Source organism: Podarcis melisellensis (assembly GCF_964234715.1).
Source record: "Podarcis melisellensis genome assembly, chromosome: 8".
Classification (NCBI taxonomy): domain Eukaryota; kingdom Metazoa; phylum Chordata; class Lepidosauria; order Squamata; family Lacertidae; genus Podarcis; species Podarcis melisellensis.
This window is the reverse complement of record NC_138540.1, coordinates 35,033,823-35,050,228: the sequence shown is the minus strand read 5'-3', so window position 1 is coordinate 35,050,228 and position 16,406 is coordinate 35,033,823. Positions and strand designations below refer to the sequence as shown.

Below are 16,406 nucleotides of genomic sequence, written 5' to 3'. Positions count from 1 at the left end.
GTATTGAGCCTGTGGTTATATCAGAGCCATTTCTGCAATCTTGGGGGCATTGCTCCCCCAAACCCTAAATATATGTGACACTATATAAACAAAATACAACTATTACATAAAAGTCAAGGCTCATGCATAATTTTACAAATATATTACCTAATACATACACATTTTTGCATGTACTTGTCTATGTGCCAGTTACTTCAGGAAACCTGGAGTACATGCACATATAATAGTATATATACAATAATGGTTATGAGAGCACTGTTAAGATTTATAGCTGACGTTCGGTTGGGGGGGGAAGGCTTCCAATCAAAATTAATGAGCAGTATGTGATTAGAAAAAATCTGTGCAGATAAGCTAGATATTGAGATTTTCAGAAAATTCCATCCTTACTCATGCTTCTGCTGCCTGGCTCTGCTGAGGAGTCTAGAGTATGAGATAGAGATAGAGATAGAGATAGAGATAGAGATAGAGATAGAGATAGAGATAGAGATAGAGATAGAGATGATAGAGATAGAGATAGAGATAGATAGAGAGATACAGATACAGATGGAAAAGAAGGGAGCAGCTTGCTAAGTGTTGTGGATTTCTTCTCTTCACTTGCCTTGGCTCACCCAGACCTCAAAGTGATACCGCTCTGCTTGAGAGACTAAATTCAGGGACTGTATGTGGAGTTGGGGGTGAGAAAGTGAGAAGAACCACAGCTGCCTGAACACTGGGTAAATAAAGTGACAAAAGAAAGAGCACAGGAGGAAAACACCGCCCAAGTCACTTCCTCAGACACATTTGTCTGCTTCTGCCAGAGCTAGCTGCACATAACATAACATTTAGTCCAGCAGTTTGTTTGCCACAGTTTGCCAGGTAAATGCAGACTTGTGTGCGCTCCCCTGTTGCCTGTTAACAGCACCGGATTTTCAGGGTTATACTGCCTTTGGGCTTGGTTCCATTTAGCTATTAGAGCTAAATTGGATAGACCTCATCTTCCAGGAATTTTTCTAACCATTTTAAAAGCCATCTCTGAGCCTAACTATGCAATGTAATGGAAGTAAACACTGATTGCTTGCTATTTTAGGAGCGGGGTGGATTTTCAGTGGAGAATCAGCTAAGGAGAGGTGTGCTTAACCCCTCCACAACTCACTGTAACTCCTTTCCCTCTAAGCCGCTCACTGTCCGCCTGACAACTTTGTTTTATTTTGCAGGATAATGTCTAGGGAGGAAATTCTAAAGGTGGCAACCCTAGTATTGGGTGATTTAAAAAACAACAACACCAAAACATTTCTCGCATGAAAACCTTCACGAGGGCAGTCCTCTGCTAAAAATAGTAAATCTGAAGTCAAACAGTTCAGAGAGAAGAATCAGCCAAATCTAATGCAAAAATCAAGACAATCATATGCAGCCTACTTCTGCTAAAGTCACAGAGGAATATTGCGCAGAATAAGAAGAACATCCCAAAGAAAATGATTCAGAGACCATATGCAGTGGAGTTACTGAGCCTTCAGTAAGATCTGCAAACCAATTTATGTGCTACACAAGACAGGGCCTTCTTGACAGGGGCACCCAAGTTGTACAACTCCATCGTCACTGACCTTTCAGATGCTTAGCAAAAGGCCTTCTCTTCCAGGGAGCTCCCAGAGCTTTTTATTACTGTAAACATCTTATATTATGTCGGTTGTGCTGGCTTAGTAGTAGTAATAGTAACTTTCTAGCTGCCTTGTTAATCACAGTTCTGGAAGGTGGTGTGTGTGTGTGTGTGTGTGTGTGTGTGTACACACACACACACACACACACACACACACACACACAAAACACCACAACACAGCAGGATCTAGCATGTGTTATAACCATGCATGACTTGCCTCTCTGTAGTCCTCTGGCGGCTCACCAACTGCAGAGCTATCTCCTAAGCAAGAGAGAAAAGGTAGGGGATTAATGCATTCCCAACCCTCCCTCTTAAAGCATGTAAATATAATTTAATGAATTCAACAAGTGAAATATGTTCAGTGCTGCACAGAGGAGCCCCTGGCCTGTGAGTTTCCCATAACATAGAAAGTCTATTAAACGGCTGGCTGAGTTTCTGCATCTGTAACGTAAGGGGCTGGCTTCCTCTCAGGAAGTGGCATGAAGAGGGAACAAGCCTAAGATTCGTGTCATTTGCAAGACTGCCTAGGTAGGGAAGCAGATGCCCTACGTAACCTGACATTTATAGCTTTATTCACTTTTGCTATGAAAATATCTATTTTATATTTGCTTTCTAAATGTAATTTTATGGTTGCTCTTATGCTGCTCTTCACTGTGATATTTTCTCTTAACATCCTTAACATCTTAACACAGGATTTTGTTGCAATAAAATAAATAAAATAAAACGTAAAAAAATAAAATAAATAAGCCACAAGTGGAAAGGTGTTTAAAAAAGGACTGTGTTTCTGGATTTATTTATTTTTTACTTTTTGTTGACCATCTGTACACCCTATGACTGAGACTGGTGTCAAAAGAAGAACTGATATGTATGTAATACATACGACCCCAGCCCTTTAAATCACCTCAGAGAGAACCTGGGTGGGTGAAGTCTTCCCCAGGTCCGTTCTGACATCCCGCCCATCAAGTTGGCCCCCAATGTCTCATGGGATTTCCCAGCTAGCCATGCAGGAAAACACCTTCCACTGCCGTGCTGAAGCTGGGAAATGGCTGTACCTGCCCACTCCATAGCCACACTGGGCCACAAACTCCACTTCCCATAAGTAAAGGGGGGGGAATGGGACAGGACAGGACTTCTCTCCCTTTTTCTACCCTTTGTTTCCAATATTTACTTCTGACTCCTTGCAGCAGCAACAGCAACCAAAAGCCAACCAAGTCCAAACTGAGGGTTTTGGAAAGAAAGAGCAATGGAGCCTCACCCTCCTATGCCTTCTGTTTGGTGCAGTTGTCTCGCTGCTCACACTCTCTCTGTGGTTTAGGTGAGCAAAAGGCCGGGCGGCCCCCCAGGTCTCCAAGAACCTCGACATCCGGACAGAGGCCCTCATCTTCAAGCCATCGTGCACTCTGGTGGTTTGTGGGAGGTGGTTGTTGGATGTGCGCTGCTTAGACTGAACCAGGGGAGAAACAAGACAGCCAAGTGTACATTTTGGAAAACTGGATATAATGAACAAATGAAATTATTTGGCAGAATTTATATGCAGTGGTACCTCGGGTTACATATGCTTCAGGTTACAGACTCCGCTAACCAAGAAATATTACCTCGGGTTAAGAACTTTGCTTCAGGATGAGAATATAAATTGTGCAGCGGTGGTGCAGCGGCAGCGGGAGGCCCCATTAGCTAAAGTGGTGCTTCAGGTTAAGAACAGACCTCCAGATCGAATTAAGTTCTTAACCTGAGGTACCACTGTACTGCTGACTCATCGGTAACCTCTAAGCCAAACTGGCACTCTCCAGTTTGGATAGCTAGATGGCTCAGTTGGTTCGAGCGTGCTGCCGATAACGCCAAGGATGCCGGTTTGATGCCCGTAAAGGACAGCTGAATGAATATTCCTGCATTGCAGTAGAGGGATTCTATGATACTTAAGATGTTCGAAGCTACAACTTCCACCAGCTTCAGCCAAAATGAGTTTTGAAACATCTGGAGGGTGCCAAGTTGGTGAAGGCTGTTCTAAGCGGCGACCATAAAACATGAGACATTTGTTAAAAAATACTGGTTAAAAACTGAACATTAAAAGCAAGCGAACAGTGTAATTTATCAGTAAAAGTTATTGAAGAAATATACACATTAAAACAAACTTATATGCTAAGATTACACATCTGAACAGTCTTACAGAAAAATCTTAACAGGTGCCAGGTACAATAAACATGGTGAAACAAAATTGTACAGGAAATGATACAGGAAGCCTTATAAGCTATGACTACCCAGCCCAGAGATGTGGAGCCTGTGGTCCCTCCATATGTTGCTGGACTCAGATCTTGCTCAAGGGTCAGCTTGGCCACTGAGAAAGCAGGAGGACGCTGGACTAGGTCAGCCTTCAGCCCAGCTGGGCTCTTCCTATGACTGCAACTCCTGTCAACCCTGGCTACTGGCCATGTTGGCTGACGCGGAGGCTGAAGGGAGCCAGAGTCCGTGAACATCTGGGAGGGCAACAGGTTAGCCAACACTGACTTCAGACCGCTTTTGCCTGCTCTGACCTGCAAGGCTTCTCTAGTGCCTTATGGCAGGCAGGGGACTGTCCCATCATTTATCACTTGACTCTTTCATCTGGAGATGTAGGTGAATGAATAAGGGAAACTTCTGCAGTCAAAGCGTATGCTCTACACCCGTGGTTCCCAAACATTTTCGAGCCATCTCCCCCTCAGTTCCATTAACTTCACCCCAGTGCCCTGTGCCTCACCCCATGGAAAGCATTCTTCAGAATAGTGGTTTGCACAATCCACTGAGGGATAGCGCAGTTGGTAGAGCATGAAGCTCTTAAATCACAGGATTCCTGCATTGAAGGAGGTGGGACTAAATGTGGTTCCTTCCAACTCCACAATACGACAATTGAGCTACCAACACAATGAAATTCTGAACAGCAACAATTAATTGCACGTTTATTCAAAATCCAATTTAAACTGTTTAGTTTAACTGATTCAACTGATTTGATTAACCTGAGCCATTGATGCCACTGATACTCATTTACACCTCCAGTGCCCCCCCTCCCCATCAGCCGCTTGCCTCTTAGAGCCACCCTAGGTAACCCCAGTGCCCCCTAGGGGACAGGACGTCCCACTCTGGAGACCGTTGATCTACACACCTTTCCTCCCAATCCAGAGGTAGCTGATGAGTGTGTCCAACAGGTCTCATGCCACATCCACGCTATATACTCAACACACGTTTAATCTTGGGAACCAGCTTAAGAGGATGCTGGCCTCCACTGCAGCACACAGTTTCATTTGTGAGCTGAGCAGAACAAACTGGATCACCCTGGAGTACCTTTTATTTTCTCATCGCTTTTTCTCAGAATGCCAGTGGAGCTGCACTTAAAGGCAGAACGTGGGAGGCTTGAAGCGTATTCTTTTAATTACACACAGTTAAAGAGCAGCCTTTTCTGGATACTTGAAGTGTTCCTTGGAGACCGAACTCTATAAGCCATTGTTTCATGGATCCATGGACCCTGGCAACTGAATGTCTAATACTTATTTCAGCCTCGTTATGCAATTGCAGCCCTGCCTCCCCACCGTCTGTGCTCCCAGTTCTCAGTCCACGGTCGCTATCTTTCTTTGTGGTTTATTGCCTTCGGTGTCCCAATTCCCACCCCCCTACACACCCCGCAACTCCTTTCCCTAGCTTGAGAAACTCAAAGCAAAACAACAACAACTAACAAACATAAGCACAGCCATGCAAAATAAATTGAGGGGTTGCTTGAGCAAGATTAAGCATGCAGACTTGCTCAACTTATTTCAGATACAAAATACAAGGTGTGGGGTTTTGTTTTTTGCAGACCGCAGAACTAAAAAAGCGAATTATTTGACTCCCCCTCACACACAACAAAATTTTTGTCAGATGTATATTATGCGCAGGCTCACATGCACACAGAAACCCAAATGTGCCCCAGAAACCTGCAGGCAGATTAGGCTTGTTCAAATCAATGTGAAAATACAGGCTCACTCATATCAACACTGTGCACGGTTCACTGGTCCCCAGTTCTGAGTTTCGCTCTTATTTTCCATCCCTTTTCTCCCCAGAGATAAGCCAACCATGTTCATGGGCAACAGCTCCCATTAACCCTGGGAGCTCCCATTAACCCTATTAAGTGGGAGTTGTAGCCAAGACCATCTAGAAGCCTCCACATTGGCTATTCCTACCCTATGCAAGGTTCTCCCTAGCCCCTCTCCCCTCCCCCACCACTACTCTGTCCTTTTGTCTCCCACACCCATGGGCTTACTCAACCACTCTGCTTCCGGGTTGCCCAATCTAGCTTTGCCACCACCTGCATTCCATTTGCTATCCTTGTCTGCCCAGAATTTCTAACTCTGCCCCTCCTTCCTTCCTGGGGGGGGGGGGGACAGCTCACAGTTATCACACCCTCAATTCCAGTATGAAATTCTTCATAGCCAAACTTTTTAAATAAATAAATAAATAAATAAATTCCACTTCATTCACAGATGCAACATCATTTGCAAACATTTTAGCATGGGCATCTACTTCCCAAACAATCAGAGAACGTGATGACATCACAGCACTTCAGCCAATGGGGAGGGAGATCCCAGGCAACATTCCATTTATAACTTGCTAAAAATAATAATAAGCCAGGAAGACAAATGTGTGCACACATTTGTAAGCGATATGCACGTGTATCTTAGGGTAAAAGCACACCTACCCTCGGGTCTATCACCAAATAAGTTTTGATATTCATGGCTTCAAGGTAAGGGTCTCTGAGGTGTCCATTCCCATCTTCCACTTCATAAGCTTTGCCTAGGTGACTGAGGGTTGCTTCTGTGATGTGTACACGGCTGGAGAGAGGAAAGAGACAGGAGCACAAAAGACTTGAAACATTTGCAGAAAGGTCACTGTAAGTTATTCATTTCCATATCAATGGCTGCTGTTGACAAGCCTGTGCTTCTCAACAGCTTCACGCCTTGGAAGCCAAATCCAGGATCCTGGCAGCATTGCTGTTTAACAGCTTTGCTTATTTGCAATCCATCATAGCACAATTGTTCATGCATTTCTCACTGGGCCTTCAGTTTTATTTTCTTTTATTAAGGAAGGTATGTAGGATTTATCTACTGCTTAATTTTCAAAACCTCCAAGTGGTTTAAATAAATTACGCATTAAAAACACCAATAATATCAGACATTAAAAGCAAGTTAACCTAAAATTTTCAAAATGAACGAGCAGTTTTCAAAGCGCACATTATAAAATAAAAGTTGCACATTAAAATGCATGTCCCAGTTTGCATGTCTGGATAGGCTTCCTTCAGCAATGACAACAAAAAGGTTTCAGCAGTATAGTACTGTACAGAGAAAGCACCTGCCTAGTATCAGTGGGCAGGGAGTACCAAAGTGCAGATGTTGCCTTGCTGCAGGAATGATTCCTTGCAAGTGTGGAACAAACGTTACGTAGCACCCTTTCTTTCAGCAGTGTGGGAGATGAGGCAAGCAAAATTTAGGCTGTAAACCTGTTAAGGCACCGATCTGTCTCCCCCTCCCTTGTGTTTGTCTGCAAAGCACTATGCATATTCATGGCGATATGATTACTATTATTATTGATAGATGCCATCATGCAGCAGCATTCAGCACCGCACATGAATTTAATGCAAGCAAACGTTAATTATATGCACAGTGACTCACACATGGATTAGCTGTAGCCCTAGGGATCATTATAAAACATACACACTCTCAATACTTGTGCAAACTGCTAATCTCATTTTCAAGGACAGCTTGCGTGTGCTTGGGGAGGCCATCAACATTAATTCAAATTTATACCAAAAAACACTCTTCCCTCCACCACCCCTCTCTGAACAAGTTGCTGAATGGCTCTCAAAAAGGGCTGGAAGCTCTCGAGGGCAACATCTAGATATATTACACAACGCAGAAACATCCAAGAGTTTACTCAGCTGGCTAGCGTCACAGTTTCTCAGGCAGCGTTCTGAAACAATCCAAGCTGTAATGCACTAAGCTCCAAATACATATACACACACCTTCTTTCGGTTAAATAGTTTCTTCCCTGCACATTCCTATCGTTGGGGTTGTTCTCCAAAAGGGAACCAGCTACCCAGATATATAATCAGCATGCTATATTTGTTTTTAAAAGCTGTATTGATTTTTATCTGTGTTTTAATTACAAAAGTTTTATATGCATTTGTGTGTTTTTTTTTAATTGGTTGGTGGATTTACCTACAGGTCTTATTTGGACACCACTTGGAGAGCTCTTTGATCAAGCGATTGATAAAACTCTTTAATAAATTTGTCCATGGGCAGAGTTGAGCTTCAGTGCGGGGGGAGTTGCCAACACTGTTTTAATTATGTAAATCAACATCTTATACTGCTTAATGTGATCATTTGTTTACTTAAACTGTTTCATTTGTTGCTTGCTAGCTTCCAGCCAGTTAATTGTTATTATTTATGCACTGGGAAAAGCTTCAGCAATGCCAAAACTCAGGATCTGGGGGGAGGGGCAGGGGATTATCCAATGACAGAAGAGCCTCTATGCTCATATATAAAAGAGAATTAACCTGATGGTTCTGAGCCATTTCAATGATGGGTTGGGTAGGCATGATATGGAACCATGCAAACTATCAAAACCATGGTCAAATCCATGCCATGTGCTTTACATGTATGGTCTGGATGTGGCCTTTGTGGCTTATATGGCGAGCAACCACGACAAGACATCAAATGATAAATGCATGAAAGGAAGAAAATCAACCAGCAAAGAACATCCATAGACTTCAGAGGCAATAAACAGCTCTTCCTCTGAATAGCGTGGTACAATGCACATTACTCAAGTTTTGCTCATAGCGTTGTGAAGATTCCACACGTCTCCAGCACCACAACAAAAAGGGCATAATTTCACCAGGCTTCTTTCCCAAGTGAATTACACCTTAAGGTTGGGGAATCCTTACCCAGGAACTCCCGCAGATTCCATTCGGTTAGCTAAGGAGACATCGTGAGACCAAACGTCGTACTGCCATTTCCGAAGCCCTATTACACCGCAGAGCACGTTCCCAGAGTGAATGCCGACTCGCATATTGATGTCCACTCCTGTGGCTTCTCTCACTTGTCTGCAAAACAGATCAGAAGAGGATTGGAAGAGGTGCCTACTCTTCCCCCATCTTAATGCCTACAAATTTATGCTGGTGCTTTAATTCTCTCTTAATTACTGCAAACACCAATGTGAAATTTAGGGATGTGGTCCACCCTGTGCTCAAGTCAACATCCAGAATGAGAGAAGAAGTGGGATGGATTGAGTATTTTAAACAAATTGGAGTAACCTTCATCTATACAAGCACTGGAGGACAGTGGAATATAGGAAAATGACTTATACTGAGCCAGACCATCAGCCAATTTAGTCTATGCTCATGAGCAAAGGAGCATGGAATACAGAGAGAAACGAACCATCACCTCTGATGCTTTCACATGTTTCTTTAAATACTTGCCCTTGTTTTATCATACACATTAAATGCAGTGGCTCAATGGTTTGCAGTAACCATCATTTAGAACCAAAGCCATAGCCTGAACTTCCAAACACAGACTCAAATAATGCTTTAGAACTGCTTGCCTACTGTCATTTTAGGAATGCAGGGAATGCCTACTGTCATTTTAGGAATGCAGGGAACTGCCAGACCATTGATCCATCTAGCTTGGTGCTGTCTACATTCACTGTTAAGGCTTTTCAGAGTTTCAGGCAAAAGCATTTACCAGCTATGTATGGAGAATGAACTCAATACGTTCTCCATTCAAACCGTATGCTTCACCACTAAGCTATGGATCCTTCCCAACTTTGGGCCAATTACTATGGCCTCATTCTCTACAGACTAGCTATGAGCTGTAACCTAGGTTTGTCCTGTGGTTTACAGCTTGTGCTTTGTCAGCATAGGTAAACCATGAGCCCAGGTTTGGATGCTATGCTTAACTAAACTACGATGCAGCAGCAAAACTACTGGAGAGGAGTAAAGAGGCCACAATCTCCTCTCCCAGAGTCCACACTTGTCCATTAATGCTAAGCCATGGTTTGGCTTAGTGCGATGTACAAACCAGGTGGTTGACTGGAACACTTTTTTCTGTCCCCATGTTGGGGACGTAATATTATTTAAACTCATTTTTTTAAAGTACATACTTTATAGCTTCGCACATGTCGAGGCCCATTTTCACACAGTTCTTGGCATGTACTGGCAAGGAAACAGGTAATCCCGAGACACAGTAATAACAGTCTCCCAGAATTTTTATCCTCATGCATTCATTTTCCTGCAAAACAATAACAACATGTGAGTCATCAGAAACACTGCAAATATGAATTAGCAAGTATCTATCTTAAGGAACACAAATTATAGGCTTTACTTTGCAGAACAAACAAATCTGACCTTATCTGGAGCTGCTGTTTTACTATATCTGTTCTGAGGAACTCTGGGGCTCCTCAGGAGTTGTTTTTTTTCAGGGACTATGAGAAATCATAAAATTACAGAGTTGGAAGGGTCCCAAATGCCCATGTAGTCTAACCCTCAGCAATGCAGGAATCACAGCTAATCAGTAATGGTGGACAAGCTTCTTTGAAATATAAGTTGTCAACCATCACCAGTTTTCCCCTACGAAGCTCAGCCAGAAGGAAGTCCTGTTGTGCATACGGAAATGGGTCTTGAAAATCAACACATAATTAGGGATGTTGGAGAATTCCAGCAAAAACAGAAATGACAGTGGAAATTGCCAATGTGTGCTTATTAGGCCCATGTCTGGAAGGGAAACAAATCTGAATATTCTGCTGCAGTTCGTCTTCTGCCAAAACTAACATTATCCGTCTCGCTAGCTGCTGCAACGAACAAATTATATAAATTATGTTGTCACCTTGTTATTTACCCCTACCCACAGATCAGGTGGGAAAACACCATCACTTAATTACAGGCATCTCCCCACTTACATGGGGGTTATGTTCCTGCGTAGCACGTATACGTGAAATCACGTATTGAGGAAAACACCACCTAAAAAGCCTATAAACACCCTCTAAACCCTTGAAAACCCCATGAGATTGCAGTTGCAAAGGATCCTGGGGTTGCACTAGTCGTTTTCTTGCTTTTTAAAAAGTTATATTTGCAGTTTTCGCGTCTTTCACAGTTTATAATTGATTTATTTATTTCCAGGCACCACACATATACATGGTTGTGCACAAGTTGATCACGTGTGTACATGGGAAGACACCTGTATTGTTCGCAAACTGAAAGCAGCAGCAACCACAAATACTGATAACGTAAGCAATGCTGTGTGTGATGAACACGCAGGGCAGAATGGAAAATGAGGACTCCTTACATCCCTCCCCATAACGGTCTGGATAGTTGGTTAGCCTCAATATAAATCTTTTCAGAAGTTTAGCAAGGCCACCTCCTCATCCTTCTCCAGTCTCCGCAAACGTTTAACAACTAACATGCAAGGAATTGTATGAGAAACAAGAAAAAATTGAAAAAGGAAGACAGAACTTTAAACATCGTAATTATGCATTTATGCCATTTTAGCACACAAGTTGTTTCAGTACGTTTAGTGATTCAATTCTACCACATCCATTAAGGCTTAATTAAGTTAACATCCCAATTGCTTCTTTGCCTTTAATGAGAGATAGTTCAGCGACAGAACACTTTTAGACCATAACTCCCTAATCATGAGCATTTATAATATTAATAGATTGGAAATGGTTGGAAATAGAACCTTCCATAAATAGAGACAGATGCTCATACCCATAAATCCCACATGCTCAGTACAGTGAACATTACTAAGTAATATAATATAATAAGAATATAATATAATAAAGATTGAGGCCAGAGATTCTGCAGACACAGAAAACTCCTTTGTGCTAAAATGGCATGTTCAACCTATCAACTGCTATTAACTCTTATAAATGTAAGAGTTTGGGAGATTTAAAACTTGTTAAATTTAACTTCTCTTCATTTGCAAAATACAGAACAGAGTAAGTACTGTAGTAATTTACACAAGGTTCAGATGAAACAGCCAAACCAAGGTTGCATCATTGTCATGGCATCAAAATTGTCAAGCTTAGGTTCTGCCTTTGTCCTCCGAACCAGAACTGGAACCAATGCATGAAATCAGTTTACCAGTCAGATTTGGAGAAAACCATAGTTTGCGAATCTGGGTGCAAATAGTAAATAATGGCTGTGCTTACACATTCTGTTAAACCATGTTTCAGGACACGCAGGAATGAGCTTGTATGCCCCCTCCCTCTGCCTGTGCAGCAAGGAAAGTTGGGTTTGGGAACTTTCGCTTTCACTTTTAACTACAGCTTGTACTTTATCCAGACTAACAAACTGGGGTTAATGCATTACCTTAACGGAGGTTATTTTCATACATGTCAACTTCAACTTTTGAAGCTGGCTAGTTGAAAATAACATTAGCAATGGTTAGCTAAAGTTCCTGGTTTGGATAATGCAGGAAGCTGCTGTTAACATGAAAGAGAATCTTATGAAGTCCTCTTGGCCATACAGGAGAAGGAGAGGAGGAGGAGCATGCAAGCTCAAGGCTCGCTATAGCTTGTTCCCATGGTGCTAAACCACAATTTAGCTTACATGTGAACCAGACCACCACACCGTTACCAGTGGTGGAGCTTCACGCTCTGGCACTGGGGTGCAGAGAGCAGGTGGGGGCATGGAGTGTCGCCCGCAGGGGGTCGCCTGCGGGGGTGGGGCACCAGGTGCGGGGGGGCAGCCGCGATGGCACCCTGGGGATCACGCTGCCGGGGGCAGTGCACTCCCCCCGGACTCCTCTTCCTTCACCAGTGACCGTTACCACACCTTATTAGTCTTGGTGTAATAATAGTTGGAAGGATTTATCTATAATTACTGTACTTACTCAAATCTAATGCTCACCTTTTTCGGCCAAATTATGTTGCAAAAATTAAAGTGCACATTAGATTCGATGGCACACTAAGATTCAAGTAAAGATGGTGTTCAAAACATAATAATATTTAAAATGACAAGAGGCTTCTCTATCTATCAAGAAGTTGCTTACCTTTGCTATTTGATCGAATTTCCCAAAGAGTTCATTCAACATCACCACAAGCTCTTTGGGAGAGCAATCACTTGCCAGACGAGTGAATCCTACAATGTCTGCATACAAGATGCTATGCAAGGAAGCCAAAAACAATTAAATTGTTTTTCATTTTCTACATCAGCGATGTAGATATTTAAACTTCGTGGACATTAGCTAAGAACTGCACACATATGCACCAAACTATGGGTTACATCCAATGTTAGTTCCACTCAAGAGCAAGCCCACTGAAATTAATAGATGACCAACTTAGGCAAAACTAACATTGACCCTTTAATCATCTACTCTACTCCTCACTGAAATGACTCCCTGGTTTCTGACAGCAATTGATTCACATGCAAAACTCATTTGCTCCCCCCCCCCCCTGCAAGATCAACTGTCCATCATTTTGATCGTTGGGATATACAGCCTTTAAAAGTGATATATGCTCTGAAGTTTCACATATTCCACTAAGACTAGGGCTTTTAGTGTGGCAGCATCTGCCCACTGGAATGTTCCTCTAATAGACATCAGGCAGGCACCTACGGTACTGACGCTGACCTGTTCACCCAGGCTTTCCCTTGAGGTGTGATCCAAGTGTGTTGATCCAATATAGGGCTGCCATATGTCTGGAATATCCTGGACACAGCCAGGATTCGTCTGTCAAAAATAGCATCCGGATGGATTTTTTGGAAAGCGGCAAAAATGTCTGGGAAAACCTGGTATATGGCAGCCCATATCGGAAGTGGTGGTTGGTTTGTTTTTTGGCCCAAATATAACTTTGGTATTATATTTTCCATTTGTTTTATGCATGAAATTTTATCGATTTTATCCTGTTCTCTGCCATGTTTTGCTTAATGCTAGTGGCACAGAATTTGTTGCAAAACAAATAAATGGCAAGAACTGCATTGTGTTTCTAGTATACTGGGGCAACAGAAAGAACTATTAACAGAACCAGAACGATTTATTTACACCGCTCACCTAACATTCTGGTGCCGTTTCACATACAGGCTGTGGAAGTTGTTGTCGTGCTTCTTCCTGTCATTGGTTTCCTTCAGGCGTTCTATGATGGCTAGTTTCATTCCCATAGAGATATGAGCCGGCAGTATCGATAAAAGCAAGCTTTCCTAAGAGGGAAGAGCAGGTCTTATTCATTTTGCTTTATTAGCACTTATGCCACACCTTTTAAGAGTAAATACCTGCAAGAGCGCCGTGCCTCAAATACATCCTCTAAAGCACTTCAATCTGTGCAGCTAGCAGTGTTACAAGTACTTGTAAGAAAATGGTATCTTAGTGTGGCTGCACCCACACTTTGGAACTCCTTGCCTATTGATATCAGGCGCCTGCTAAAAAAAACTTTTTCTTAAAGTCACGTGCAGAATGGTGGCACGAGTTTTAATCTGGTTTTAGCTTATTTTTTATTTAATTTTTTTAAAAAATGTTTCAAATAGTTGTTTTTACTGATAATTTCATTGTTTTATTATTATTATTATTATTGTAAACTGCTTACAGGATTGTTGCTTTTTAAGAATCAAGTGGTTTATAAATGTTATGCCCACTTAAGGGGCTCCTTACAATATGTCCACCTTACAATTCCATTAACAAAAGGAGGAATCAGAATGACAAAGAGTCAATGTCCGCAGTCAAAAGCCACAAAAACATTGCCTACCTCATAAAGTTCTGAGAAATGCAAAGTAACACTAATATTTTTTAAAAAACTAAAAACTAAAAACATCAGCGTTAGTGGTGGTGAGGGTCATAGAAATGGAAAGAATAAATTGATGTGCCGGAAAGGTGCTCATTAATTCAGCCAAAAACATGGTCCAATGTTCTCTTACAATGGAAATTTTGGAATGTGTTCAATTACGGTGGTTTTACTCCAGCTGTTTTGCCGACTCCTTTTGCACATGTATGGGTGTCCTTTGGTGAGCGTGAACAACCGAATACCTCTAAGTATGACCCATTACAGAACTTGCTGACAAAGCGATGATCTCCTGGTATGGCTGAATGATGATGTTAAAAGAGCTAGAAAGTGTGTACATATTTAAAGCACTGATTCACTCACTTGCTGCCTCTTTTCAATCTTCAGCTTCATTTGGACTTGGATGCACTTTAAAGTATATCTGTACAGATCCCACGAGGCATCCTGCATCTGATGCTTGTGGAACGCACCCATCAGGTTACCACAGAGAAAAATGAAAGCATTGGCAAGCACCTGAGGAAATAAATAAATGCCCCAACATCACAAACTCAAAATTTTATAAGCGAAATAATCTGCGAAGTTTATTAAGGCTAAATCAGCTCGTTTTCTGTTCTCTTGCCCAGCACTTGACAAGAGACTCCTGGCCCAAGTTTCATTACCCAGTCAATACAACTGCACATTATATGTAAGTTTCCATATTCCTGCACCAGCTGCTGTTTCCCCCAAAGTTAGCTAGATATCATGGGGTTATTTTGTTTTACTTGGATGCATCTACGTGGTGCTACGTGGTGCTAATAGTGAACTGTGAATATCCTTAAGGGCTCTAGCTTTGCTCCTTCCCTAGCACAAGGAGGAGCAACAAACCATGGTTCCTGGCTTAGTGGTATGTCCTAACCAGGAGGAGTCATGATTCGTTTTGCTCCAAACAAACTATGATGTAAAGTCAAGGTTTGATCTCGGTTTACCAGTCATGGTTTGCTTCAGTGGACCAGAGAACATGGCCTCAAATGCTGATCTCAATGTTCGAGCAGGCTAATACTGGTACAGTCCGTTATTCAGATAATCTGGTACCATATGAAAAGCTAGTTCATAAAGGAAGTGATCCTTCAAAATCAGGGGTGGGGACCCTTCTCTTGCTAGCAAGCCAGATCCTTACATCCCCATCCCAGCTGGGCCAAATCTAACAGGTGGGTGGAGCCGTCCCTCATCTGATATCACTGTGGAATCAGGCGATGCTGCACTTTGAAGTCCCATTGCTGGGACTTCAAAGTGTAGCATGAACTGTTTGAAAACCCTTTTGCAAACATTCCTGCACTGCTCTTTGAAGCCTCTAGTTTTCACAGGTTCAAGGAGCAGTGCTGAGAGGAAGAAGAGGTAGCATGTGATGGAGAAAAAAGACCATTTGCCTAAGACCCTGGAGAGCTGCAGCCAAGCAAAGTAGACAATACTGGCTAGGTAGACACACAGTCTGATCTGATATAAAGAAACTTCATGAGTTGCTTCCTAGATAAGTCTCCCCCGCTACAAACACACACAAACACACACACACACACACACACACACACACACAGGAGAGGCGTTGATCTTGGAATATGAAGGAATCAGGGAAGATCAATGGACTCAATAATGCTGCTACCCATCAAACAAAGATCCTGAAAAGTTTTGAGTGTGGATAGTGACATATAGTATTCCAACAGGTAGGCTTGCAAAAAAAAAAAAAAAATCAGGACTGTCTCTCCACAATTTTGCATTTTAGGGTTTTTCTGTCTTACTTCTGTGATATATTGCAATCAGAACTATCTGCTCCATGTGCCAAACTTTAATCTTTCAATATCTGTAGGGTGACGTAATTTTTTCACCCCATTTGAACCTGAAACAAAAAAAACTTCTACTCTCTTCGTTGACTGGCTATAATAGGCAAAGTTTATTTCCTTTTAATAAGCCCTTTGTAGAAAAGGTGTGCTTCCTCTTGAACTCAGGTACGAACGCAACACTCATTTAGAAATTG

At 42.3% G+C, this 16,406-nt stretch overlaps 1 protein-coding gene across 4 annotated transcripts in view; it reads right to left on the bottom strand.

Moving 5' to 3' along the window:
• The window catches only part of ADCY7 (adenylate cyclase 7), an 85,566-nt gene that overhangs the window by 19,817 nt on the left and 49,343 nt on the right, over window positions 1–16,406 (bottom strand). For all 4 annotated transcript variants that reach the window (XM_081923997.1, XM_081923994.1, XM_081923995.1 and 1 more), the window contains exons 5-12: window positions 14,762–14,911; window positions 13,678–13,823; window positions 12,679–12,790; window positions 9,791–9,918; window positions 8,577–8,735; window positions 6,336–6,468; window positions 2,889–3,077; window positions 1,851–1,894 (exon numbers count right to left, since the gene is read on the bottom strand). In XM_081923997.1, coding sequence (XP_081780123.1) covers window positions 1,851–1,894; window positions 2,889–3,077; window positions 6,336–6,468; window positions 8,577–8,735; window positions 9,791–9,918; window positions 12,679–12,790; window positions 13,678–13,823; window positions 14,762–14,911 — 1,061 coding nt within the window. The remainder of the gene's footprint in view (window positions 1–1,850; window positions 1,895–2,888; window positions 3,078–6,335; window positions 6,469–8,576; window positions 8,736–9,790; window positions 9,919–12,678; window positions 12,791–13,677; window positions 13,824–14,761; window positions 14,912–16,406) is intronic.